The following is a 26,973-nucleotide window of genomic DNA, read 5'->3' as shown; positions in this document are numbered from 1 at the left end:
GGTAGACGAATGACAATGGCGAAAGGCAGATTGTTTGATGATACCCACCAATTTCCTACCCTATCAAGCATCTAGCGAAATTTGAATTTCCTCTCATCCTTCATTAATACTGTAAATTTCCAAGCTTTTTCCGTCATTTCTACTTGATGATATTTCCAAGTTCATAGGGGCTGTTAGGGGCTGTTTTGATTATGAACTTACGATTATCACCTTGGTGGTGGGCCAGGAAGTTTGTGCCCAATGATACCCATCTGTGGCAGTCTCACGAACGAAAAAAGCACGATGCGGATTTAACTTCCCTGCTTATTCTCACGGGCTCATGCCCATAATAGTCAGAAGTTGCCTATCTAATTTAATCGAGATTGATCTCTGCTGAAGAACATTTTATAGAAATGATCGTACCGTACAAGCACCAGAATTCAAAAAAAAAGGGGGGGGGATAAACGCAAAATCCGGGACTCGAATTTGACAGCTTCGAATATCCTCAGTTTTGTATCTCGCATTGACAAGTAATGAACTGCTCTACGTATACAAGTATAGGTTATTAAAATTCTGCTATCAATACCTACCCACGTCACTGAATCGTGGATTGAGTAGATACGTCAATATTACTCAATACATACCTACCTACCCAAACAACAGGGTGCATCACTTGCCAGACACTACCTAAACGACTGCTATTTTCCGGTAATGATTGTAACCTCATGGTATCATTGGAAGACCATTAACTCTTGACCGGAGTCATGTACGGCTCTCAAGCTAACAATTTGTACGTAACAACACCCGTCATATAATTTATTGCTGGGAGGGTGGTTATCGAGTCAGTTCATACTACATGAACTTTCATTGATGCAGTCAACGACACCTTCAAAAAAAAAAAGCTGGTGCCAATGGCGTGACGTCCTTTGCGCAGCCCTAATTCACGTTTTACTTCGATGGAGATTTTCTCAGAGGAGATGCAAATATACCAGATCCTAACCACCAAAACCTCATTCTTATTTAATGGTAGCCAATGCCAAGATTCTTGAAATCGCTGTAATAAGCCTATAAGCATTCTTTGGTCACCACTTGGTAGGTATTTTACCTACCCAGCAAGCAAGTAGTAGGTATATCAGCTAGAATAATGAGTGTTCGGTATCTATGAAATCTTCTCGGGCCCCTTTTTGCCACCGTGATCAAAATCGAGGGATGTGAAGTAATTCAGATTAGAGTTATCCTAGTACTCGCTGAAATGCTGTGAAGCAAGACGCTGGTTGGTGTTCTTTCTTCCTTGACCCCTGAAATATATTTTTATCTAATGTCTCTTTACTATACTGATGAAAATCTAGCAGTTTAAACTGGATACATATCTGCCTATGGCCTTTCTATTTTTCTTACAACCATATATCCATCGCTGGAGATACTCTCTTTGTTGGGTTGCTCATGGTTGCGGTTGTGCCTTTTGGACAACGCTTCGTTCAGCAACAAACCAGACAGCAGCAACAAGATGGCTATCTTTGATATTGATACCCCCCCCGGTTATTCCGAGCCACCTAACAGCATCCCGTCCATGGGGACCAATGTTCATAACGGACTTATCGTCATCGGCACCATCGGTGTAATTTCGCTGCTATTCACAAGTACCCTCTTAGGCTTCATGACGTGGCGCATGCTTAACCTGAACCATTATTACACCTCATCTTATAGTAGAAATCAATCGGTCATTCTTATTTACCAGCTTATATTAGCTGATTCGATACAAGCTTCTTCCTTCATCATCTCTCTCTATTGGGCGTCTCAGCGACAGATCGCGGGGCCGAAGGCAGCGTGTTTTACGCAAGGGTTTTTGGTTCAACTCGGAGACGTCGCGAGCGCCTCCTTCGTTCTCGCGATAGCGGCTCAGACGGTATACCATGTCATCTTCATCCGAACCTTGTCGTACGGGACTTTCGTGTCTTGTATTGTCGCTCTTTGGGGGCTTTCTCTGCTCCTTTCTTTCCTCGCGCCCATCATTGGCGGACGTTTTGTGTTTCTGACAAATGGTGTCTGGGTGAGTAAAATGACCTTCCCCAATAACCCAAGTAACCAGAATAGTTGTCCTTGATTCAACTTTCTAACACCTGGATATAGTGCTGGATATCAAGGGAGCATAAGCCACTTGGCATTGCCCTCCGCTATGCCTGGGTTTTTATTGTCGAGCTCTTTGCCATCCTTTGTTACGGCGCCAGCTTTTACTATGTCTATCGTGGTTGCGTTTCAGGCTCGCGCAACGCCCTAACGGCGATGTTGGCCTATGCGATAGTATATACCACCCTGAGTCTTCCAATAGCGTCAGTTAATACCCAACCCAACGATTCTTCCCACTTGCCATGACTGCGAGAACTTACACTATCCAACTCCTCAGAGTTTGTCGAATGGCTGCCATGGCACAGGTAAATGTCCCAGAAAATATTTTCCTATTCGCCGGCGCCCTCTTCACGTGTTCCGGGTGGGTCGACTGTCTGCTATACGCATTGACGCGGCGGTCCGTACTCTTCGACGAACCAGAGGTCCGGCTTGTTCGCCACCAGAAGCAGAAACATGCTGTCCAAGCTAGAAACTCCTTGCGGAAATCGAAAAGTGTCCAGAGATACCCAAGCGCGTGCACGTTGGACAATCCCAACTCGCATTCTAGTAGGGGTATTCAGATGGAGCGAACGGTGAAGGTGGAAAGTATCAGAGGAAGGCCGGATCTGGAGACGGGGGTCCATTATGCGTCGGTGGAGGCCCTTAAGCTGCAATCGAGAAGCTTGCAGTCGAGAAGCCATTGAAGTTTCGTACCATTTGGTTAGCTACACAGATAACTACCTAAGTTAGGTACCTTGTAATCAACGTAATACTCAATTACCATACGGTCCATACCTCAAGCTTTGCGTTAATATGATACTATCGTCTACCTTGCCATCAATTACCATTCCCAATCCTTCCCGGATGATTTATCACCCCCGGAAAAGTGCATCTAAGCCAAACCGGGACCGTAGGCCTAGCTTTCGGGACCTATGGGTGCTTCGGTCCCGAGTATTGGTGGTATTAGTGGGGCTCGGGGTTCGGCTCTGGGTAGGATTCCTTAGTCCGAGTGAACGGGACGGCCCGAACGTGAGTCAGATTCGGCTCGGGACCTGAGTGTGGAGTGACTTCAAAAAGAATAGGGGTGTCTAATTGTCCTCGACGACTAGCTTACGTACCTGCTATGGGTATAATAAGGTAGGCTTGGCCTGTCGGTTCAGTCACAACACTTCGATATTTACTTACTTAAGTAGGTACTCATCATTACTTGTTCCTCTAACCCCCTACCTCACTATTCTCGCCACACAAATTCACACTTCCCACAATGGCCCAAACCTACGACGTAATCATCGCCGGCGCCGGCCCCATCGGCCTCTTCCTCGCGTGCGAGCTAGCCCTCGCCCATACCTCCGTGCTGATCCTCGAGCGCGACCCCTCCCCCTCCTCCGTCTGGAAGTCGAAGCCTCTCGGCCTGCGCGGCCTGAACACCGCCTCCGTCGAGGCCTTCTACCGGCGCGGGCTGCTCGACCACGTCGCCGAACCCAGCCCGGTGGCCCACAATGCCCCCGGCTTCAGGTTCGGCGGCCACTTCGCGGGCCTGCTCCTCAACGCCAACAAGCTCGACTTGGCCCGCTGGCCGTACCGCCTCGATGGCCCGGCGCTGAACCCGAGCCCGACGACTATTGCTCGCGTGGAGGCTGGGCTGACGGAGCGCGCGGAGGGCTTGGGCGTCACGATACTGCGGGGGGAGGGGGTCGCGAGGGTTGAGCAGGATGCGAGCGGCGTGACCGTAGAAACAGGAGACCAGCAGACGCCATCGTCGTTCAGGGGCAAGTGGCTAGTCGGCTGCGACGGCGGCCGCAGCACAGTCCGCAAGGCCGCCGGCTTCTCGTTCGAGGGCACGGCGCCGACGCTCACGGGATACGTGGCGCGCGTGGACCTCGACCACCCCGAGAAGCTGAAGCCCGGGTTCCAGGCCTCGCGCGGCGGGATGTACATCGCGCTCGAGGCGCCAAACCTGTACCTGCTCGACTTCGACGGCGGCGCCTTCGATCGCTCGCGGGAGATCACCGCGGCGCACATGCAGGGGGTCGTTCGCCGCGTTGTGGGCGAGGGCGTAAGCGTCGCAAAGCTCCACCTCGCCTCCTCCTTCACCGACCGCTGCATGCAGGCCACGCGCTACCGGCGGGGCCGCGTCCTGCTCGCCGGCGACGCCGCGCACATCCACTCGCCGCTCGGCGCGCAGGGCCTGAACCTCGGCCTGGGCGATGCGCTGAACCTGGGGTGGAAGCTGGCGGCGACGATCCACGCACAAACATCAACCCCAACCGCAGAGAAGGAAGACCTCACCCTCCTCAACACCTACGAAGCCGAGCGCCTCCCGCTCGCCAAATGGGTCCTCGAGTGGACGCGCGCGCAGGTCTCGGTGCTGCGGCCCGACGCGTTCGGCACCGCGCTGCGCGACCTCGTGACGGATCTGATCGCGACGCCCGACGGGACGAACCTGTTCCTCGGGAGGATATGGGGGTTGTCGCAGAGGTATGATCTAGGTGACGGGCAGCACCCGGTTGTCGGGTGCAGCGTCCCCGAATTCGAGCTCGATGACGGGTCGAGGCTGGGCTCGAAGATGGCGGGCGGGCGAGGGGTGATGGTGGATTTTGGGGAGGACGAGGGCCTTAAGGGGTTGGTTAAGGGCTATGAGGGGAAGGTCGATTATGTGAGTTTGGGCGCGAAGGACCAGCTCGGTCTCCGGGCCTTGTTGGTCCGTCCTGATGGGATTGTTGCTTGGGCCAGTGAGGAGGAGAAACCTGATACTGGTGCGGCTAAGGCTGCTCTGGAACGTTGGTTTAGGTGTGGTTCTTGATACCTAGGTACCTACCTAGGTAAAGGCGGTTTGGATCTCTGTATTGGCGTATTGACTCTGGCGTTTCGGTGTTTAGGTAGACAAACTCTGCTCTCCCCTTTTAAAGATACCTTATTGAGCTTTAGATAGATCAATATGCGACTTGTATAGTAGTACCTAGGTAGGTACGATAAATGAAGAAATACACAACTCTCTTAAGATAAAGCCCATCGACATCAAGGATACTAGAAAGTCATAATATGACTAGGTAGGTTTTCAGGGGTACGGCGAGAGCCACCCCAATCCCTTAATATACCCACCTACCTAGATACGCTACGTTTACGTGCGAGAAACATTCACATGCTTGCCAAAGTGACATTTGTAATTTTGCATAATTAGGTACTGTGAGCTCAAGATCTGGTATCATTCACGACGCCGTTATATACAGAGCGAACCTTTTCCCAAGTCCGCCGATGGCCCTGTTCTCATATATCTTACTTAGGTACACACCCTACTACCTAGGTAGGTAGTCATTATTTTAGTCTCTCCTGGACTTCTTAGCCTTCTTACTCTTCTTATCCCCGAAAGCCTCCTCGTAGACCTCCGCCGCCGTCGTCACGGCTTTCCGCTTGCCTTGCTTAGACTTTACACTCACGACGGGGTTGGACTGGCCCTTCTTGGTGGCTCTTGCAACCTGCTTCTCGGCATCTTCCCACCCGGGAGCGTCGCCCTCGATTTCGTACCTATTATTTCTGTGTTAGTAATGAGTTTCTCAGGGGTTAGGAAAGAAGAGGGTCTTACTGGTCGAGAGGAAGGGAATCAATAAGCTCCCTTTGTTTTGCCCGTAGCTCCTTTAATGCCTCATCACCAGCCTCATCTAGTTCGGCATCTAAGCTTGTTTCTAACGGCGCATACTTGTCGTCTACCACTTCATCCTCATGGACACCAGCAGCATTTTCTCTGCTAACACCAAGCACGTCTGACTTCGGCATGTCGGCCTCCACGGCTGATGAAATTAGGGACGAGAAGTGCGATGTTATTTTCCGTATGATCTTCATAAACATGGCTAGGCCTTGTGAGGACTCGAGGGAGAGTTCTGTACATATGGCACCCACGTCCTTTCGCTGCAATCCGATTCCTAACAAGAGGGCCCGCTGTACGCCTGTGAGCTTTATGCTCGATTTCAGAGGACCTGTGAAGTAAAGATCGGCTAGTTTAGGAACGAGATCGAGAATAGCGTGGTGGTCTAGGACACCTCTGGCATAAGACTCGAGTCTTTTACAATCAAAAGGTGTCATGGTTCTGTCTAATTCCGATTTGGTGAGTTCGGGGAGCTGGTTTGTTGGGTCCAGCTGGGCGCCCGCTGTGGCAGACTGGTCTATACTTAAGGCCAGGACACAGGGGAAGTCGCGGAACTTGTAGGAGAGCAGAGCGAGAAAACGGCGATGGAAATCAGCAGCAAACGCTCCAAGCCATTCTCGATCCTCCTTTAACGGTCTAAGCATGACACACGTGTGCTCCCCTGTTAAATCATTGGCGGTTTGTCGCTGTGAAAGAATTAGCCATTTTAGTTTTGAAGTGTATTAAACATTGATTTCTCAACAGAGGATATCTTACCAAGTAGACTGGTGTAAATGCGGCGCGCGTCCAGAACTTATGAAGAGGTTGAGTTAAGCCATAGCTGACACCGACATACTCCAAGTCTTCTGCCTTGCGTTCTGCTAACCTTGAGAAAAGAGGTTCCATCTTTTCAATATCCCGAACGGTGATGTCTTCGTTAAGGAGGTCGTTTCTAGTTGGCACAGTATCTATAATCCGACTAGCTGTCTCCTTGACAGAGGAATCGTTTTGCTCTCCCAGATTAATGAATTTCCCTTCGTAGTAGTCGGTTAGGAGTTCAAGTGCCTTTGATCCATAGCCCATGGAAACGCAGTCTGGGTGGGTTGCTATTCGAACAATGCGAGCTCCAGAAAGAGAAGCAAAATCGTCCTGGAACTGCTGACTGACTAGCCAAGGAATCAAGTCACCGGCAGGCCGTTGGCCTCGGTCTAGACCAGCCATGACACTTTTCTTGCTAATGTTTCCTTCAAGCGCAATTTGAACGACACACAAAGGCTCAGGGAGTCCATTTTCTTGAATGGTTGTGGAGGTTAACACGAAGAGCTCATGCGCCGGGGCATCGCTCAAAAGTTGAAGGTCGTCAGGGGAATTCTTGTAGTGGCTAGTCACGAAAAGAGCTATCATTTGTCGTAGGAATCTTTCTGGTACCGGATGGAAGGAGAAGAGGGTGTCACGGTTGACATGTAAGAGTTGACATTGTGAAGGATCGGGGAAAATGTTGTTTTTGGGCTTTGACGGGGTCACATCCAGGCAAAGTAGTGCATTGAGCCACTTCTCAACAGCATCTCCTTTTCCATAACGGATCGGCTCTGCTAGGGTGACTTCTTTTAGCGATCGTGCGCTTCGGGTTTCTCCCTCCTGAACCACACTAGTCGCGGCCTGCTCTTTTAGTTGTTTTATTAGCTTTAATGATAACGATCGCCCAGTACCTTCATAACCGCTGATCGTTGAAGCCATGAACACGGTGTAAGGCCCCAGGAGCTTTCGCACCAGTGCTAGTAATTGTTAGTACATCTAGAATTTATCGAAAAGGGGAATATCTGCATACGTAGTGGGATTGCTGCCGCTTCATCAATAATCACTAGCTCGGCCTGACCCAGGACATGGGCGTCTTGAGGTCGTATGTACTGAATGGTCTGTCGATGATTCCGGAAAATGTTTACTCTAACAATTGCTTTCTTGAACTCCGGGTTCGTAGATTGTATGATAGAGTAATCTGTGTGGTCTTGATAGTTTAGAGCATCGAAAGCTTTGAAAACAAATTCGAACAAAGTGCCCAAGTTTTCAGGGGAAGGAGATGTGACAAAAATGTTGCTGTATCCGTAAGACACAGCAGCCGCGATCGCAACGCCCACTGCTTCAGTTAGTATTCTTCTCTAATTTGGAAGTTCATCGAAGAAAACGTACGCGCTGCTGATTTACCACGACCACGTGCCGCAGTTAATGAGACAGTATTCCGTAGTGTCTTTGCAGCTATGGCCTCCACGAATGTGACCAGAGCATCAGCTTGATCCTTTGTCTTTGCAAGTTGAACCAATGAGCCTATGGGCTGTGTGTCCCGGAGCGACTCCTTAATTTTCTCCAATGCTATCTCCTCGGCGGACTTGGATTCTTCGACAGGTGGCAAAGGCTTCACCCCCCTGCCCCCAGATATAGGTAAGACATTCAGCTCGTCGTCTATGACAAGGCAAGATTCACATCGGCCTAGGGAGAGCAAGAAGCGTTCATTGAACCTCGCTACAACATCGTGATGGGCTTCAGTCCGGTAGCGTGAATGTACATCCATGGAAAGTGAATAGAGCTGCCTCAGACTATCCATTCCTTTCAGAAGAAGAACAACCAAACCTCCTCCCTCAACGGTCTCGATGGTGCGGGCCAGAGTATTCGGAGTGAGGGCTTCGAAATCTTGCAGAATGCACTAGAGAGAGGTGAGTATGTATATCCTTTCACCTTCAACATCCTAGAGTCAGATCGATATTCCTTACCATGCCAAAGGTCCTGCCAAGAATCTTGTCGGTCTCTTTATAGTAGACATATCTGACATCGTGAAGCGAAACGAAGAGCTCAAAGGGATCTTCGTTGTTGGCCTCTCGGATTCCGCGTTTGATCTGGTTCTTGATCTTGGCCTCCCTCTTCTTTCGATGACTGGTGAAGCCGAGAAGCTTGTTTTTGTATGCCCATAGTACAGATTTGTTTTGGCGCAGGTCCCTACTGGACATTATATAATGTAGTTTGACGATAACATCTTTGGACTGGTCGCCTACGACAACGAAGAAGCTTCGCTTGTGTTCGGCAAGGTTATTTTGGATGAGCGTAAGAATGCGCGAGTCACTAGTAGAGATGAATTATTAGATATTATTGGCCTTGTATATGCGCATGAACAGTGACAAGGTATAAGTAAAATCACCAATTACTTACACAGCTTTTCGTGACATTTTGACGTGCTGTTTTCAATGACTTTGCGCTTAACTCAAGCTCCAGAATCGAGTAATCGCTTCTTTTCACTTTGTCGCAAAAAAAAAGTTCAAAAGTTCCCGAGAAGCATTATTCTGCCAGGCGGTCTAGTGATACTGCCGAGCGGTGACCCGTGACCCCACTAGGTTAGTTAAGTCTGTATTATGTCATCAATTGAATTCAATTGAATTCATCTCATTAGAGTAATTATTTCCATTATTTGCATGTCTACTGGTATGCATATCTCATTCATCGCCTTCATCGCCTTCATATTTAGAACAGTTCATTCATTATTTTGTATTCATTCGTTCGAGGGTATGAAGCATGAAGTATTCATGAATAACAGAGAATCACACCGCCCCCCCACCTAAAATCTTGTACCATCCACTGTTTGCTCCCCGTAGTCCCTCACACGGACAACGCCAGCACGATTCAACTCCGGCCACAAAAGAAAAAGAAAAAGGCACCTCGGTGCCCTAGGTAGGTATCGTCGTCAATTGAATTGTCGCCAGATCCATTATACAGGATTAGTCTAACCCAGCTATTTATCTATCCCCTTTTCTTACACACACGCACAAATACACACCCTCGTAGGTAGGTAGGTAGGTAGACACAGGTATATCAACGACGAGCTTGCGCGTAGTCCGCCGGATTGTAGGCGTAACCACGACCCGTATGCGAACCCGACCACCGCGCCCGGGCGCCCGGGTGGTGGTATTCCTCCGTCGTCTCCAGGTGCGTCGGCAGCTCCGATGCGAAACCCTTGTGGTCGAGTCCGGGCGACGCGAACCCCGCGCTGCCCGTGTCGGAGGAGTACGAGGTCGGCCGTGAGCTCGTCAGCGATGGGCTCGGCTGGCCCTGCGACCAGCCCCAGGATTTCAGCTCGGGCGAGTGAGACTGGATGGACGACGGTGAGTTTCGGCCTTGGTGGTGTGCGTATACGGGTGACGGGTGAGGCGGCTGTAGGTGTGGCGATGACTGCGGGTGGTGGAAGTCGCCGGGGAGTTCCATAATAACCCCTTGGTTCCCTTGGCTTCCTTGGTAGTTTGGCGATACCGGTTGAGAACTAGCCAGCTCGGCGTATTGCTGGTGTATCTTGTTCTGCTGCTCATACGAGTTCTGCTGCTGCAATTGAGCTTGCCAATGTGCTGGGTAACTGAGTGACCCTGCCGTTCCGGGTCTGCTGCTCCCTAGTTGTAATGTGACAGGTCTGGGAACTTGATATGGTATCGACGGCGACATGGGCGATTGAAAGGGGCTCCCTGGTGGGAAACCTGGCGATACGAGTGGCGATTTCATACCTCCTCCACTTAGACCACCTGTGTAGGTTTTATCATTCGGGTTGAACGTCTTGAGCTTCCCGTCTTCGATCATAGCTTGAAGAACGCCTTGGTCAAGTAATTCCGCCTTCTTAATAATCCTCTCCACCATTTCTTTGCTCGCCGCCTTCATCTGAGCTTTTACTATACCCACCATGGTAATATTGCATCGGATTTCAATGTCTTCTCTCAAGTACAGTCCATCTTTCGGTGCGCCAAGCGCGGCGAGTCCAATCTCTTGTTGCTCCGGCGGTTCGATCCCTGATTGATTTCCCCCAACGCGATATTTGTTCCGAAGATCGATACCCATGGGCGCATAAATATGGGTTTGCAACCCCCATGGGAGATCGTGAAAGCAGCCATTGAAACTGATTTTACCGGATCCAAGTCTTCCTATGCCAGGAATATACTGAATGCGCTCGTTGATTTCGTACCATGTGGAAAAGTATTCATCAGAGGCGGCGTCGCGGGGCGCCTTGATTTGATTGTAACCCAGCACGAGGGGATTTAATGTGATGACCTCGCCATGGCTGTGAAGGATGTCGATAGCTAATTGGCGGGGTATGAATGTAGGAAAAGGCGTAATCACCGTGTATACTTCTTTCTTTTTGAGCACCATCGCGAGTTATAATAGGGTCGGTTGTCTTTCTTCAGTTAGTAGGTGTTTTGGTATTTTGGGCATTCATTAATTTGGACTAGAAAGAGACGAGGGCATAAGGGCATGAAGACTTGAGGAACAATCTCTTAGTTTTACAAAACACGTAAGCCTGGCGGAGTTTGATCGCATAATTACCTTTCTACAGGTGCCTGTTATTGCGACAAAAGATGGATAGTTCAGAATGTCCGTGCTTGTAACCTATAGGCAGGTACTTAGCAGGTAGGTAACTATCTATCTGTCTACCTAAGGAAAACAGAAATGATAGAAAAAGTGGTGGCCGGCGTCAGCAGTGTGGTGGGTGACACTGACATAGGTAAGTAGGTACCTTAGTTAGATGCGTCGATGGATCTCTACCTATGGATAGTATGATACTAAGCCAAGCTCATGTTGGAAAGTACATTGTAAACGGCATGTCCGTTGATGCTACACAAATAGATGAGAGTGACTTTCGTGTTCCCGTTTTAGGCCCCCCAGTTCTTCATCAGATAATATCTACTGTGCCTATTCTTGGTCTGGAACTAACATCCTCCTCCTTCGGCCAGTGAAGATCCGGTATTTTAAGCCACACCGCCACGGTAACCAGCAAGCTGGGCCGACGTTGGCGCCCGCTGGTTGGCCTCTTTAGCCTCCGGAGCCCAAGACAACGGGGAATTTCGTAATCCACCACTAAGAAAAAAAAGAAAGAAGGAAAAAAAACGCTCGCTCTCATGCATATGGGTAGCATATTGTAGGCATTTTCAACCCCACAATCGTGATGTAACTCAATCTATATATATGAAAGGCCTAGCTACTCTCATCGTTCTGTCGTTCTATCGTTCCATCGCTCCATCGTTATATTTACCAACAAACAAAGATCTTCTTTCAAGGGTGAACTTGGGTTTCTTAAATCATCCAAAAATGTATTAATGATCAGTGATCAGTGATCGACAAAGCTGAACCATGTCTACCAGCCAAATCACAACGCCATGCTCCGTCAGCAGGAACATGGCTAAAAATTTTGGCCAGGCTCTTAATATACCTGCCTACCTAGTACCTAAGGTACTAATCCATCTACTGTGTACCTAAGGTAGGTATGAAAGGATGACCCTTCGAGGAGCAGCACATGAATAATACCTAACCATTTAGTTTAGATGCCTTAGGTGGCACTAATTATGTGCCTACCTGCTTAGCAATGATGAGCTTTCCTATTACATACCCAAGTGCTTACATATGATCACATATAGGTGTGCCCAATTCAGTTATACAGTGCTTTACGACTTCCAACGCTGACAGGTCCAATACCACATTGGGGGAATATGCATCATGCGCCTGAAAGAACATGTCAGGGTGGGAATTGTGTTTCACACTTTCTACCTTAGTAGGTAGCCTGCCTTCCTACACTTAACAAAGGATTTGCTATCTTGTCTCGGGCCTGGATGAGAAAGTCTTGGACAGTCTCAACTACCGGAAGCCGAAGTGTTGCGAAAGACTTCTTGTTACTGGGCTGTCGATACCCTTACTTCGCTCCTCTTGCTGTGTCTAGGGAGTAGGTAGGTAGTTGTGCCACCAATCTCAGCACGGGCCCAAGCCGAAAGCGACATCTAGACATTCATCTACCTCAACCAATTGAGATGGTTGAAGCTATCTAGCTAGTCGGGCTAGCACACGCCATGAAAGTCCTACCTAAGTAGTTATGTACATGCTACCCCATCGTCAACTCTGCGTAGCCACTGCACCTTAACATGATAATAACTAGATACCGGTAGTCGCAAGGCCTTTGATACATAGTATAATGTACGACTGGCGGGTTTACGCTACCCGTCGCCAAACATTAATAGGCTAGATATCTGCCCCAAACCTTACATCGACGAGCTCTCAACTGCGAGCCTCTAAATTGTATGCTCCTAACCTATGGGTTGCTAGTGTCAGCCACGCATAAAACCCAATCCCGTCGCCTATCGGGCCTGATACAAGGTCTCCCCAACATTGAAGTTTCTACACTACCTACAGTACCTAGGATGTGACGTTAGCCGTCATTCAGACTGACACCATAGACAGGGTGAATTTCCAGGCGGAATACCAGCCACATGATGTGATACGCCGAAGCGCTATCTTTACCTAATGACCTCGGAATAGCCCAAATCCGAGCAGAATTTTTGCTCCCTTCATTTGGTTCTCCTTGCTTTGCCGCGATTTGATTGGGGACGAATGGACAGTTTCCACTACACTATAGGTGCAATGTTAAGGAACGGTCTCCTTGGCGACTACTATGTCCGTCGTAGTTAAACTAAGCACGGAGCGGCTCTTATCCTGATCTCGGGTTTGCATGCAAACCAGATCCGTTGATGGATAAGGCTACGCTAAAATGTAGGTCGTATTGATCGCGAACTCCTAATGAAAGCGACACGCCATTAGGCCATTATGGCTTACATCCCTAGACATATGTACATAATGAAATGCCCTCTCTCATGGACGAATGTATACCTAGCTACCTACATAGCTACCTACGACGTATGCCAGTGGGCTATCGGACGGGACTTGGCCATGTAGTAAGATCTAGGGTATATATGGCCGCCGCTCTCGACGTCGCTTGCTTTCAATGCCGGGAGCCTCATTGCTTCCGTTTTATGACATAAGAAGTAGGTCACGCTCTTATTTCCGTCAGTCCCGTGTGTAGGCCAGATGCGAACTGACAGTTCTTGCACGCGCTTTGTGCTGCGGTAGCCAATGCCCCGGGACAGGAAGGAAGAAAGGAGGACCTAGCTGGAGCTCTCAGGAGCTTGGGACAAGAGCACTGTAGTACCTAGGTAGGTAGGCGATAAGGGAAGGTGCGTGACCCTTTATCAAATATCGATCCTAGAGTAAGACGCCGACTAGGGCTGGAAATTAAACATTCTTGACTGTGCTACGAAGTAAAGCTTGCATGCGATACCTCCATGTGTAGGTAGTGTAGCTGCTGACTGCTACTTGGTAGGAATGTAAATGGCCCATCAAAACACCTTCACATACGTACATACAGTAGGTATCAATCTCAATATAAGTTCGGATTTCCGAACTACGAACCCCGGAATCCGGAATCAGCTGTCGAACTCTCTGCTACAGACTACAGTGCTACCTACCTACCTACTACCCACGAACCATAATAAAAACCATGTCTCGATTAAAACCCGATAGACCGTACTGTAAGCTCCTAGCTGACATACATTGCCTATCACTAGGCACTTACAGTTACATGCCTAGGTAGGTAGGCAAATCTAATGTGAGCTCCTTTCAAAGGCAAGACCTGGTCTACCTAGACAAGCTGACGAGCTGAAACCACTCGACTCTTATTACCTTCCATTACCTACTGTTTATACGGGGCCTAATGCCATAACCAAATTACCAATGTGTGCTAAAATGCTGCTTACTATTTTAAACCGTTTAACTTGGGGTAGAACGAACCGAATCCCCTGCAGACAATGAGGTTGGCAATCTTGGGGTTACCTAGGTAGGTATAAATCGGCCTTGATTAGCCCAGCTACTACGAATGTGCCTATGGGGACCTCGGGAGGCAACTCTTGAGTGGCCTTTCAATTATAGCGCAGGGGCAAAGCAAGTTCTAGCGCCTCTATAATCCTGGACGCGCACGCGACGATGATCGACCACCATAAGCAGCCCTACTTTGTTTGTGCGGAAATTTTAACTCGTATCTGTACATACATACCTACCTAGGTGAGACTGGTAAGTACTGGGTATTTATGTAGCTGCCTAGGGTGATCGTCGACTTTGGACCTAGACATGTACATAGGTAATAATACCAATTGGATTTCTTACATATCCTCTCTTAGTGCCTGTCAGCAACTGTGAAGTTGAAGCTCAAGACTCTACATATCAAAGCGTGTCCAGCAAGGCACACATGTAGGTACCGTTTCAGAAGCGATCATCTGCCCAACTAGTCATGGTAAACCGAATTACCGACTCCAATTCTCTCGAGGATTCAATCATCTATCTATCCCCAACTCGATAGGCGCTTGGATTACCTATATAGTAGCAACATGATTATATTGTTGGAAGCCTTCTTGCATTTCGGTGCCTACCTTGGGCAATCCATTGCAAAGGTGTGGGCAGACAGGTAACTACTTGCAGCAACAACAGCAGAACCAATCCCGGAAGCGATCTCGATCCCGAGACCCAAAAGGATCACTGTTGAAGAGGCTGCAGTTAGTCCCAAAGTGGAGGTCGAAGCAACTGCATGGCCCCAACTTATGAAGGAAGCCTGCCTGCACTCCCTACAAGTTGCCAAACCCTACGGGATCCGGTTTATTACATGCATACTGCCAAGGGCACGAAAGGGGAGGAATGGGGGAACGTACCTACGTGTAGGTATGTAAATTTATATTGATAATTGTAGAATATCACCTATAATAAGTAACTACATACATAGACAAAACATCCATTGCATAGGCCACTCAAGTAAGTTCTCCACGAGGTGCTGGAAGGGCTGAGGGCTGAAAGAAGATGATGTCTCGGTATTCGACCAATTTAAGCAGACGCCCACACCCATGGCTGTTGGCGGGCCCTCGGAAAGCTCGCTAGTAGGGTAACCCACCTTACAACACAGGTGGTTCGAGGTCATCGTCGGGTCTGATTGGCAGGCCCTGGTGCATAGGAGGAATCAAGATGCAAATCCTACGGTACCGGATTAGCCAGGGGCCAGGTTCCTGACCCAAAAAAGCCGACCCCCGGTTCCATTGCGTCGTCGTCGTGTGTTTTTTTTTTGTTATGGATTGCTGTTTGTATGTAACTGAGCTTAGCACATCTTTGCTACTGCTGTTTTGCCGCTGCTGCTAGGTCGATGGTGGTTAGGCAACTAACTAAAGGCTCGTTTTACTATAGCTACTAGTCTCATTCATTATAACCTGGCCTTGGAAGAAATCCCTTTTTTTAGATCTAGACGCTGCAGCTTCGCATTTCTGCAACCTCGTAAATGCTTAATCAATTTTTGGGATGTTGAAGAAAAAGTAGTAGTCGAGGTTCCCAATTCACGTCAGTTTCCGTTCAATTCGAGGTGGTGGCGCTCCGAGACATTCATACATACATATTCATACGTATACACATACATACATATACCAATTGTACATGCATATCATCAATACATACACGTACAATAGGAGCCGGTATAGTGTGCTATAATCTGCGATGAGAGGTTTGCCACACACCTCGAAGGGATCCCACGCTCTCTGTTTTTCTTGTCTTTTTTTTTTCTTGGTGGTGTGTCGCCTAGACTTACTATACTCCCTCTCTCCCTCTCTCCCCCGTCCCCTTCATAATGTTTGATCTTTCCTCCTGAAATGCCCAATCCGCCCTAAATGAAGGGTTCATGTCTGCCTATCCTCTCGTGGCTGCTGCTCGCGGGAACGGGATGCCTGGCACAGCGAAGCGGCTTAGCGGAAACGCATGGCCTGGCCAGGCGCGGCGTCGACAACCCCGGCCCCGAAAACTTCATCCGGTATAGATATCCTACAGGTCAGGGCAAATGTGCAACTTATCCGAGCAAGCGAGATTTGGTCTAATTTCTTCTACCTTTAGTCGTCACACTCGGCAACTACGTCTACATCGATGGCGGCGAACTATCACAGAAGGAAAACGGTACCGTGGCGACTAACAGCACTCAGTCGGGCCAAACCTATCCTTCATACGCCGGTATGTTCTATACCTAAAGCATTGAAGCATTGAGAATGGCATCATTGATGAAATGAACAGTAAACTCAACACTTTCCCTGAACCTAAGCGAGTCATGGACGAACGAAACAGCCCGGTTCCAAGTAATTCCCAAGACGGCACCCCTCCTCGACCAGCAAATATATTGGTCTGACGCCTCCACGAATGGCTTCTACACCTGGGGCGGAATGGCGGTGGGGTCCGAATCGCCACCGGCAAATGAGCTTTGGCTATTCAATGCTGACGGCGCTGGGGCCGGGACGTGGGCGCAGGTGACACAGGGCGATTTCCGAGATTTCTCCCAACTGTATCGCCCCGTGGGTGCGTCGTTCACGCAGAGTGGCCATGTAGGCTACGCATTCGGCGGCCAGGCCACCTCCCAGACCGACCGCTCGATCCAGAAGCCTTACCCCGGATACGCCTTGCCAGGCCTGGTATCGTATAACTTTCAGACCGGCGATTGGACGAATACTTCGACGAGCAAATACCAGGGATATGGGACGAGCGTGAACGGGCGGGCTGAATATGTCCCGTTTGGATCGGACGGGCTGCTGCTCTTTTTTGCAGGCGCCGAAACGCCCATCGACATAATAGAGGATAGCACTGTACAGATCAACTGGAATAAAGTCACCTTGTTCAATCCGATAACGGGGAAGTGGTATACGCAAGAGACGAGTGGAATGAGGCCCCAGTTAGTGGAGCGTGCATGTAGCGTTGGAGTTCGGGGGCCCAATAGCACGTACGAAATGTAGGCTCGCTCCTTGAAGTCCGGAACCGTTGGATGGGGAAATCTGAACTAACAATGAATGAACTGACTAGATACCTATATGGCGGCACATCGATACAATTAGGGGGTACATCTTCGGACGTATATGTACTCTCATTGCCTGGATTTGTCTTCTTCAAATCTCAGATGCAGGGCACGCCGCGTGCGGACCATGCTTGCGCAGTAGTTGGTAATGGAAAAAGACAAATGCTCAGTTTTGGCGGTGTCGACGGCGGACCCGAACTTCAGTCTTCCCTCACTACACCTGATCCGTGGAAGCAGGGACTTGGGATTTACGATATGAGCGAGATGACATGGAAAGATTCATACGACCCGGATGCGGCGGATTACGAGACTCCAAATGTTGTAATGGAATGGTATAGAAATGGAGGCATGGAAAATATCAGCTGGGACAGTAACGAAGTGAAAGGATTATTCTTTAATAGTAGCTCAGCTACGATTGGCGCCGGTGTCAACTCAACGGATGGTTCCTCGGGCAACTCAAGTCGAAAGACTGGCATCATTGCTGGTAGCACAGTGGGAGGTGTGGTGGTGCTTGCCATTGTCGGTGGCGTGGTGTTTTCATTAATACGGCGAAAACGGCGCAACCAATACCGCCGCCCAAGTACAACGACCGAGATAATAAGTGAGTACCGGCCAGAGCCCTGGCCAAAAGACTCGCCTCGTTTACGGTCGGTCACCCCTGGAACTATGGTGTCCTCACCAACACCAACAGAGCCGATAGAAATAAGTGGCACAGCGAGAGAAGAACTGCCAGCTGAGGATGTAGGATGGACATACGAACTCCCAGCACACACGCCGAATATGAGGTCTGAACTTCCAGATAGAAATTTCTGAATTTAATATAATGTTATTCTGCATTTGCGGTGTTATCCAGCATCGGGTGATCCATTCGACTTCAAATTGTCAGTCCAACCTCTGATAGGCGTGGTTGAGAGGTAAAACACAGACAACTGAAGGGTATTACTCTGCAGAACGTTTGATCGTTGTGAAACTCATTCCAAGCGCAAGGCCCCTGATTAAGAGTCCACATAATACAGGTATATATCTTACTTTCAGGGTACAGTAAGTGAGTAGACAAATGCTAGTAATCGTTCAAAGTCGTCCCATATTGCCGCGAGCTTATTGAAGGAATTACACAACTGGGTTGGGGATGTGGTGTGACCCGATGATAATACGACGTCGACCCTACAACGTAGAACCAAGAACTCCCTCGGACGCCCTCGGTTTTGGTCGCTGGGTATGACCGCAGATCGCGGTTGGATAGTTGGCGTGTAGGTAGCGATACTACCACCCTGGATGTTTGCTACTTTCACTAGGCCCCTCCAACTAATCTCTTTGCTTTCTCAAGCAAGAAGCTACTTTCCCGGCCTAACTTGCGCTTGCCATCGCGGCCAGGTGTCCGTGCCTTCGCCATGGCTTTCCTAAACCTCTCGCGCTCGGCAATTTTGCGATCTCGTTCCGCATTCCGTTTCGCAATTGCCTCTGCGCGTGCTTCTGCTTCTGCTTTTTTGCGTTCCCCGTCAAGCGCCGCCTTGTCAAAATACCCAGGTTTTCGTGTGTTTTGTCTGCGCCGACGTTGCGAGCGCTCGGTATTTGTAGGGGGCGGTGACAGCTCTGGCTCTGGCTGCTCATCTTCGTCTAACATCGCTTGCCTCTCGGGATGAAGTTGTGGCGATGGAGGGGCTACATCTGCGTTCGCATTTGCATCTTCGGTACTGGTGGTGATGGTAGCATTGGGCTGGGAAGAGGCTTGCTCCGCAGCCTTGATCTTTTTGTAAGCTTTCTTGACCTTGGCCTTGTGAATAAGGTCCTTCTTAATTTTATCAACTTGAGGTAGGTTTGGGTCAGTCGCTTTATGTTCTAAAGAGATTTACACTTGGTAGGTAGTAATTACCTTTTCTCCTCCATGGACCATCTGGTAGATTTTCAGGTCCTACTCGAAATCCTTTGCGGTGTTTTTTGGCTGCTGGAGTAGCTGCGCTATCCGATTCAAGCGGTCGTTTAGGTGCCATCGTTAAAGCGCAACGTCTTTTCCTGGGATGAAAAAGTCAATTAATTGAAGGAAGGTGAAAAAAGAAGAGCGCGCCGTTCAAAGTTCAGATAGAAGAATAACTATTATCTATTATCGATAAGGCTTCAATTAACAACCTTGAAGGATAAGAAGAAAAAGTTCAAGGTTCAATGTTGATTTAAAACCCATTAACCCGCTAACCTAGTAGGTACAGATGGACCACTAGGGTCCCACTAGACCCTTGTAGCTGTTAGTGCCGAACATAGTTTACTTTGTTCCAGGTCGTTTTCTCATCGTTCCAGAGTTTCTCGCCCGTTTCTCGCCCTGTCAACGGCGATAACCCCTGCCGACATAGGCCCAGTTGTCCCCAATCCGCATCAAACAGTTCACCTGGGCACCCATTCTGATCCTATTTGGGTAAATCGGTGGCATAAATAGGCGCTAAATTCCCTTAGTATGACGCTGAACTTACTAAAACGTCGTTACAACACTGTACAGTCATAATTGTACCGGATGATCAAGTTAGTACATGTTACCCTTGAATCCTGCAATGATCAATCCCATTCAATCTTCCTTTTCACTCTTACATACATAGTACAACTTACACCTGTCTCATGATAATAGGTTTCCGTTTTCTAGCTTCTCAAGTGCTGGTTCCTAGTTTCTAGTTTCCAGTTTCTAGTTTCTTAGCAACGCCGAGTCACACTTACTTGACCATTCATATTTCATATTTCAAATCTACAGTACAAAGTATACTCTCTAACCAAATAGCATTGAAAAAAAGAAACGAAAAAGAGCATAATTTGTCAAGCCCCAGGTAATCCTAATCCAACTAATAAACGCTTATTAGTTATTTCATTTCAAACCGTCATTCCCTGTCCTCTGAATCAGTGAGGCGGGCGCAACGAATCAGTGCCCCATTTTGATCCATGTTGTTCCAGCAAAAAGCGATCAGCTAAGCCGGGTTTCAATATGTTTGCATGTTTATAATATAATTATTCTTTCCTCTTTCTGTTCCGGGCAGTCTAGATTTCCTAGACCGGACAGAGACCGAACAGAGACCGAACAGAACATCTGGGTTGTACAGTACAATGCCCATCTTCCAGGTAGATCTGGAGCAGAGGGAGTCTGCTGCACAAACATCAACGTCTACTATGGCGTCACCGTCTGACCAATGCCACCAATTCCACCCCGATGGTACTTTGCAAAGGAAACAATCAGAGGAGAGCATGAGCACAGATTTATGTGACGGTCCGATCCCAGATAGCCCACTGCCTCGAACGCCAGAACGTGATTTCCCGACCGAGTGCTCCGATCGATCTGAACTGATTGAACGACTGAAAAGAGGCGAGAGCCCAACCTGGAGACCGAGTCGACATGTTCGTAGCTTCTTCCCACATCCTACATTTCTACCTCGAAGGGTAGTATGGTGGTATAATTAAATCACTGACAGCCTGTGGCCCGTAACTAGTTGGAATCAATATGGGGCCAACAACAGCCTGTGTCTCCTACTCGTAGCCCGAAACGCCCGACTACTCCCCCATCACCTCCCTTACTGCCTTCAGTCACGATAACTCCCGAGAGAGCGGGCACAGACTCGGAAGATAATGAAAAGAGGCAGCAAGAAGGGTCAAGCATTGAGCGCCCACGTTCGGCTCTCCATAGTGGGGACTTCACCCAGGAAGAGCCGTCTCAAGATGCTAGCCTCGTACAAGGTAACGAGCAGGCTCCAAAGAGGCAAGATTTTAGTGGCGTGGATGACGGTAATTCATGGCTAGCTACTTCGCCTCCAAGGGACTTTACGCCCTTTCCGTTCGAGAGGCAGCAGATAGTGGTGAGACCAGAACACTCGCCTTCAGGATATTCTTCTTTGTCCTCTTCCTTCTCTTCCAGCTTCGTTTATAAGCCGCCCACTAGCCCTCTTGTCCAGTCTGAAAGCAATGATGATATTGATTTGACATCACCCATGGATGGCATTGACATCACTTCAAGCCTACCTAGAAATACTCGTCGCCATACATTGATGTCGTCTCACTCGACCTCCTATGGGATTCCTCATAGTCAACCTCCGAGACATCTACCTCATACACGCCATGAGAAGCCGTTTGCCTATCAAGCACACCAGCCGAGGCGGTCTCTCGCTTCAACTCCTAATTTTCCCAATATCCCCTCAATCACGTGCTCTCCACAGACTCCAGCACTCCAATCAAGGCGTCCATCATTCAACGCAGATTTATCACCACTACAGCATGCATCCATGGTAGGGTCTTACGAAGAAAGCATATTGCGCGGACGCATGTCAACAAATCCATCCAAACCTCTTGACTTTCTAGCTCAGATTGGTGTCCTTGGGTTGGGTAAGTGCAAGTCGAGTCTACGATGCCCTCCTCATGTAACGTTGCCTTTCCCTGCCGTGTTCTATAGTTACTCCGGCTCCTCTCATAGTCGCTCCAAAGTAGAAGACGGCCCAAGTCCGTATGTTGGACAAATTGACTTGGAGAATGGCCTTCCCAATCAGGAGGAGGACGCCAGATCAAAACGCAAGGCTAAGACCCGAATAATGGAACGAAAGGTGGTGGAAGAAGAGGCGACAGAACTGCACCGTCGTCCCGTGGAACAATTGGAAAAAGACTCTCATCAGGCTCAACGGCCCAGACGCAGGTCGGGTTCTCTCAGGGCTCCACCAGGGGGAAGCTACCGTATTCCGGAAAAGGGGCAAATTCAAATTATTATCAAAAACCCAAACAAGACAGCTGTCAAATTATTTCTAGTTCCATACGATTTAACAGGAATGGAACCTGGCACAAAGACATTCATCAGACAACGGAGCTATTCAGCTGGGCCTATCATTGATAATATGCCGGAAATCAAGGACAATGGGGCTGCAGATCGCCCAATCCTCAGATATCTAGTCCATTTACACATTTCCTGTCCTTCGAAGGGTCGGCATTATTTATATAAAAGCATTAGAGTTGTCTTTGCAAACCGCGTGCCCGATGGAAAAGAGAGGCTCCGGAACGAGATCACTTTTCCTGAGCCCAGGTTTACCAGCTACAAACCAATAAGGGTGATGCATCCTCCCATCTCAGAGGGTACTGGTCCTGGCGCAATTCTAGCTGCTGAGAAAGCCTTTCGAAGGCGCAGTTCTGGGATTTACTTTGGGACTGCGAATCAGACGTATGACAATGCTGGAGAGTTTTCTTCAGCAACTGTCCCATATCCGCTCTGTTCGTCTGGTCTTGTCGGACACAATGCTCCGGTGGAGCCTATTCCTCACGTGAATAACTCTGTCCTTGCTGACGCTCAGTCGCCGACTTCTTCTCAAGCTAGCCGTCCGACTACGCAGAACTCAAGCAATGTTTCTAATTGGGGCGGTCGCAATAGTCAGATTGACAGATACGACAAACTTAACAAGGGCGACGTAGGTTATGGCGGAAATGCGTTTGCCCATCTAATTAACGGCAACACCGGTGTTGCAGAAAGCCTACTTTCTCAGAGGCTTAGATCACTTGGTGTTCAGGGCCAAGCAAACAATGAAGCAAATAAGGAGTCGGATACAATGCAGGAGTAGGATATCATTCCCCGGGCTGCGGCGTTGGTGGAAGATCCATCTACATCGCCGTTAGGATGTAATTTATTTTACTTAGGTACATATTTTCCATAGCATGGATCTTACGGCTGGGCAATTCTTACATTGGCTAATGTAAAGGATTTGTTGCTAGGAGTCTGGACACCGGTTGAGTTTAACATGACTCCTATGTATTACTCTACACTCTGGCATGGACATTATTTCGAGATCAAATGAAATTTTCAAACGACGAACAGTCATTGGCAATGTGCTTAACCTTAGATGCTCATACTTGAACATTTTGTTTACTTCAATGTTGCAGGATATAAGATAAACAGATCACTGTAGTACGAATACTAGGTACTCTATGAAATGCCCAACGGTTTTCTATATCGGTCACGTGCCAGATTGCAAAGAGTCTTGATACGTAGGTACTTCATGAACACGGTAAAAATACCTAAGCTATCGGTAAGTTACTAGGTACTGCCCAAAGCTGCACCGTGTTTTAGCGCGCTGGTTGACAGAGCTACAGTAGGTGCGTCAAACATTGATTTTCTTTCAGCCTCGTTAACTTTCACATTGTTACTACTTTATCTACCTATATCAAAGAAACTTGCCGAACAATTGCGACCCACGAAAAGAAGTATCACTCAATTGAACCCAGATATTCGACAGGCTACCACAAGAAGATTACTAGCTATAATTTCCAGATATATACACATACGAATAAGACGGTAAAGCTTCAAAGCAAAAAACACCCACCCGCTTACCCAAAATGAGGCTCACGGCCGAGCTTCTTCAGAACTCTCCCTCCTGGCTCAACGCGCTCAAGGAGCGTGAGCTCGAGCTACGAGGTACGTCAGAAAAGAGCAGATACTACACTTTTACTTGATCTAGAAAGAGAGCAGAATTGATAGCGAACGCCCTTGCCGGCTGTGAACAGGACATCGTATCCCCACCATTGAGAACTTGGGTGTTGCAGGTGTAAGTCTTCCCTGCCATTTTATAATATAATGGTTTATTCTATGGTCTACGGTATGCGGTGACTGACAAGAGAGCAACCGAGAATAGCCGCAAGATTCCATAGACTTCGTCGACAATGACATCCAAGTCCTCGGAAACTTTCCTCTATCTCCCCGAATACGATCCCTTCTCCTCCAGCGCAACCGCATCGCTGCCATACAGCCCACACTCGCCAACTCTATCCCGAATCTTACTACTCTCCAGCTCGAGTCCAACAACTTGACCGAGCTGGCTGATTTAGATCCCTTGGGTTCCTTTCCATTCCTGACGCACCTCGTGCTGCGCGATAACCCCGTGACGAAGAAAGAGGTGAGTTCCGAGTGCCGCACCTGACCATACTCAAGAGCTCGCAAAACTGACCGGAGCTTTTCCCAAACCAACAGCACTACCGCTACTGGGTCCTCTGGCGCTGCCCCTCGGTCCGGCTCCTAGACTTCCAAAAGGTCAAGCACGCCGAGCGCGTGCAAGCCGCGACGCTGTTCGGCACCGCTGCCGAGCCGACCGAGCTCGCCTCCAAGATCATGGGCGTCAAGTCCAAGACCTTCGACGCCTCGCTGGCCAGCAACGGCGACGGCCTCGCCTCCGGCGGCCTGCCCACCCGCATGTCCCGCATAAAGCTCACCGACAAGGAGAAGACGCGCCTCCAGGACCTCATCAAGAAGGCCACGAGCCTGGACGAGATCACCAGACTCGAGTCCATGCTGAGGGAGGGGAGGATGCCGGCCGGTGTGCATTTGCCGGATGAGATGGATGAATAAGAGGATATGGATGTAATTATTGTTGTTGTCAACGGTTATAATAATAATAATGAGTTACTTCCTGAGAAAAGAATGGAGAATACTGATGTGATGACCGAGGTAGCTAGGTGGTAGTGGTGGTAGTGTTGCTACTGTTGATAAGTGGTATACGGCATTTTCATTGTGGCTACGGAGGCGTATAAAATCATTGTACATGCTTTGGCTGGTTTTTTTTCATTCTTTTTTTTTTTCACAACCGTAGAAGAAGTCTCGGGTATACCCATGAAACTAGGATGAACTTGGCAATAAATAATACTGGTGTTTCTTATGAATCACTATTATGAACTGAACTCTCCGTGATCAATAATGCCGTTTTATCTTTACTTATTAAGGGTTGCCGTCTCATGGTGTCTATCTACCTGGCCTACTGGGTAATGTGTGGTATCGTAGACTTTGCTTCTTGAGAGAAGAAAAACTCGTAGTGGGTAGTAAGTAGTGGTCGCCAATGTTCATGCCCCCCCCCCCCCCCCCCCCCCGCCCAGGCTCACGATAAAATTCGATTGAACTCTCCCTATCCACTCATATCAACGTCCTCGTCGTCCTCTTCCGCCTCCTCTGCCTCCTCTGCCTCCTCCGCCTCCTCTTGCTCGTGAGCCTGCCGCATCTCGCTGTGCAGCTGGTCGCCGGGATCCATCTCCGTGCCGTCGTCCTCGCTGACGATCAGGGCGCCGCTAGCGCCTACGAAGCTGGCTGCCCCGCCCGCCATGCTAGAGCGGCTGGTGCTGCTGCGGTGCTTCTTGCTGACGCTGGGGCTGCCCATCATGCTGCTTCCGTTGTTGACGGGTCCGAGGCCGGCGCTGGTGGACTCGCGCTGCTGCTGCGCCTGGTCGGAGGGGCGGTCCGAGACGACGCCACGGGAGCCGGAGGCGATGCCGGTGGTCAGCTGGGTGCGGGTGGCGGCGGCGGCGGCCTTGATCTGCTTGTACGGCACGGTCTTGGGGATCACGTCCTCGAGGAACTCGAGGTTGTCCTGGTGGGAGACCGAGGCGGCGAGGTCCTTGTACTGGATGTTGCGGCGCGGCTTGCGCTCTAGCTTGGCCATGTTGAGGCCCTCGTTGGCGAGGTACTGGATGAACATCTCCTGTTGGGAGGGAGGGGGTTAGTGAGAGTAGATTAGAGGGGATGGGGATGGGGATGGGGTGGGGTGGGGTTGGATGGGATGTAAGAGAGACTTACAGTAGCGAGGGTGATGACGAAGGCGGCATTGTTAGAGCAGATTCCGATGTCCTGGTCTTGTGCGACTATCTTCTTTACACGGGACACTATAGAGGGAACGGGTTAGCACCGATGAAGGTAGATGAAATGGAAGGAAATGTAGACAACTTACGGGGTAGCTGGGTCTGGCCTGTAACCTCTTTGCGAGGTGGGATGGCGGTAGTGTTATACGGCATCTTGATGGGCTCTTCTCAAGTTGACTGCGAAGATGGTATGATTTACTACCTAGGTAGGCAAGCTTAAGGAACAATAATTGGAAAATGAATTATTGTGTAGCTGAGATGAGATTGGATGTGTGCAACTGAGAGGTATGCAAGTTAGCGTAAGGAAATATGAGTTGTAATGTAAGCCTTCTGAAATACTAAATAACTATATGTAGGTAGGTAACTACTTGAAAGTGATGATTGGCACAAAAGGTATCGATAGATAGCACTGTAACCTACGGGTTTATCTTACCTTTATCCAGGGAATGTAAGGGTAGTCCCTTATAATGAAATGAATAATCGCACTGAGAGAGGATATTATTAATTCGTCTCAATAGTAACTAGATCCTAGTAGTTCTGTTAATATTATGATATTACAAAAGTTTGCACATATGTGATTGCATGGTATCTTCATGAGCCTTACCTTGAACGCGTGAAGGTTTGTGGAAGACGCGATTCCATTAAACCTCAAAGTGGTAGGCGGTGAATTGGAATGTTGAAATAGTTATTAGGTAAGCTTGCACAGTACATAAAGATGCATAGTGTGGGATCAAAGGAGAAGGAAAAGGTTTGGAATAAGCTTTCCAATGCGCTACCTACAATGTACATAGCATTGTACCTATTAAGCTAAACCTCAAGGCTAGGGTAGGCTGGGTAGATGGTGGAGTTCCTGCGTACGTTGCTTCCTTAACAGCTATTACGTAGCACTGTAGCAGCTGTAAGGTAGTTAACTACCTAACAGTTATTTGTACTAGATATTATGTAGGCA

General features: G+C 48.8%; 9 protein-coding genes across 9 annotated transcripts; 5 read left to right on the top strand and 4 right to left on the bottom strand.

Annotated features, from left to right (window-relative positions):
- Nucleotides 1-1,486: 1,486 nt before the first annotated feature.
- Nucleotides 1,487-2,789, top strand: GGS25DRAFT_522458 (uncharacterized protein; the record flags this gene model as incomplete). The annotated part of the gene is made up of 3 exons (XM_049264242.1): nt 1,487-2,029; nt 2,110-2,309; nt 2,384-2,789. 3 exons carry the CDS (start codon nt 1,487-1,489, stop codon nt 2,787-2,789), a joined length of 1,149 nt encoding a protein of 382 aa, XP_049115342.1.
- Nucleotides 2,790-3,118: 329 nt separating this feature from the next.
- Nucleotides 3,119-5,161, top strand: GGS25DRAFT_493865 (monooxygenase). The gene is made up of 2 exons (XM_049261295.1): nt 3,119-3,222; nt 3,276-5,161. Exon 2 carries the CDS (start codon nt 3,350-3,352, stop codon nt 4,886-4,888), a length of 1,539 nt encoding a protein of 512 aa, XP_049115341.1. The 5' UTR covers nt 3,119-3,222; nt 3,276-3,349; the 3' UTR covers nt 4,889-5,161.
- Nucleotides 5,162-5,245: 84 nt separating this feature from the next.
- Nucleotides 5,246-9,029, bottom strand: GGS25DRAFT_493863 (DUF699-domain-containing protein). The gene is made up of 7 exons (XM_049261294.1): nt 8,906-9,029; nt 8,473-8,818; nt 7,895-8,405; nt 7,536-7,841; nt 6,485-7,482; nt 5,669-6,414; nt 5,246-5,610 (listed from the first exon to the last, which is right to left on the bottom strand). Exons 1-7 carry the CDS (start codon nt 8,920-8,922, stop codon nt 5,406-5,408), a joined length of 3,129 nt encoding a protein of 1,042 aa, XP_049115340.1. The 5' UTR covers nt 8,923-9,029; the 3' UTR covers nt 5,246-5,405.
- Nucleotides 9,030-9,139: 110 nt separating this feature from the next.
- Nucleotides 9,140-11,328, bottom strand: GGS25DRAFT_493859 (uncharacterized protein). The gene is made up of 2 exons (XM_049261293.1): nt 11,054-11,328; nt 9,140-10,904 (listed from the first exon to the last, which is right to left on the bottom strand). The coding sequence occupies exon 2, from the start codon at nt 10,877-10,879 to the stop codon at nt 9,563-9,565; it is 1,317 nt and encodes a 438-aa protein (XP_049115339.1). The 5' UTR covers nt 10,880-10,904; nt 11,054-11,328; the 3' UTR covers nt 9,140-9,562.
- Nucleotides 11,329-15,813: 4,485 nt separating this feature from the next.
- On the top strand, nt 15,814-18,460 carry GGS25DRAFT_313836 (uncharacterized protein). The gene is made up of 4 exons (XM_049257741.1): nt 15,814-16,402; nt 16,466-16,579; nt 16,640-17,345; nt 17,417-18,460. The coding sequence occupies exons 1-4, from the start codon at nt 16,246-16,248 to the stop codon at nt 18,219-18,221; spliced, it is 1,782 nt and encodes a 593-aa protein (XP_049115338.1). The 5' UTR covers nt 15,814-16,245; the 3' UTR covers nt 18,222-18,460.
- GGS25DRAFT_313852 (uncharacterized protein) lies at nt 18,461-19,528 on the bottom strand. Its single transcript, XM_049257742.1, has 2 exons — nt 19,282-19,528; nt 18,461-19,214 (listed from the first exon to the last, which is right to left on the bottom strand). Exons 1-2 carry the CDS (start codon nt 19,397-19,399, stop codon nt 18,700-18,702), a joined length of 633 nt encoding a protein of 210 aa, XP_049115337.1. The 5' UTR covers nt 19,400-19,528; the 3' UTR covers nt 18,461-18,699.
- A 400-nt stretch (nt 19,529-19,928) lies between these two features.
- Nucleotides 19,929-23,348, top strand: GGS25DRAFT_493853 (uncharacterized protein). The gene is made up of 2 exons (XM_049261292.1): nt 19,929-20,777; nt 20,870-23,348. Exons 1-2 carry the CDS (start codon nt 20,490-20,492, stop codon nt 22,967-22,969), a joined length of 2,388 nt encoding a protein of 795 aa, XP_049115336.1. The 5' UTR covers nt 19,929-20,489; the 3' UTR covers nt 22,970-23,348.
- Nucleotides 23,349-23,507: 159 nt separating this feature from the next.
- Nucleotides 23,508-24,942, top strand: GGS25DRAFT_313745 (L domain-like protein). Its single transcript, XM_049257740.1, has 4 exons — nt 23,508-23,820; nt 23,910-23,950; nt 24,038-24,298; nt 24,373-24,942. The coding sequence occupies exons 1-4, from the start codon at nt 23,742-23,744 to the stop codon at nt 24,745-24,747; spliced, it is 756 nt and encodes a 251-aa protein (XP_049115335.1). The 5' UTR covers nt 23,508-23,741; the 3' UTR covers nt 24,748-24,942.
- Nucleotides 24,943-25,244: 302 nt separating this feature from the next.
- GGS25DRAFT_493846 (uncharacterized protein) lies at nt 25,245-26,392 on the bottom strand. Its single transcript, XM_049261291.1, has 3 exons — nt 26,114-26,392; nt 25,963-26,048; nt 25,245-25,867 (listed from the first exon to the last, which is right to left on the bottom strand). The coding sequence occupies exons 1-3, from the start codon at nt 26,175-26,177 to the stop codon at nt 25,298-25,300; spliced, it is 720 nt and encodes a 239-aa protein (XP_049115334.1). The 5' UTR covers nt 26,178-26,392; the 3' UTR covers nt 25,245-25,297.
- Between the last annotated feature and the right edge of the window lie 581 nt (nt 26,393-26,973).

The sequence above is a fragment of the Hypoxylon fragiforme genome (assembly GCF_022984875.1).
Source record: "Hypoxylon fragiforme strain CBS 206.31 chromosome Unknown GGS25scaffold_6, whole genome shotgun sequence".
NCBI lineage: Eukaryota > Fungi > Ascomycota > Sordariomycetes > Xylariales > Hypoxylaceae > Hypoxylon > Hypoxylon fragiforme.
The sequence above is the reverse complement of the archived record's forward strand: the minus strand, read 5'-3'. Positions and strand labels throughout refer to the sequence as shown.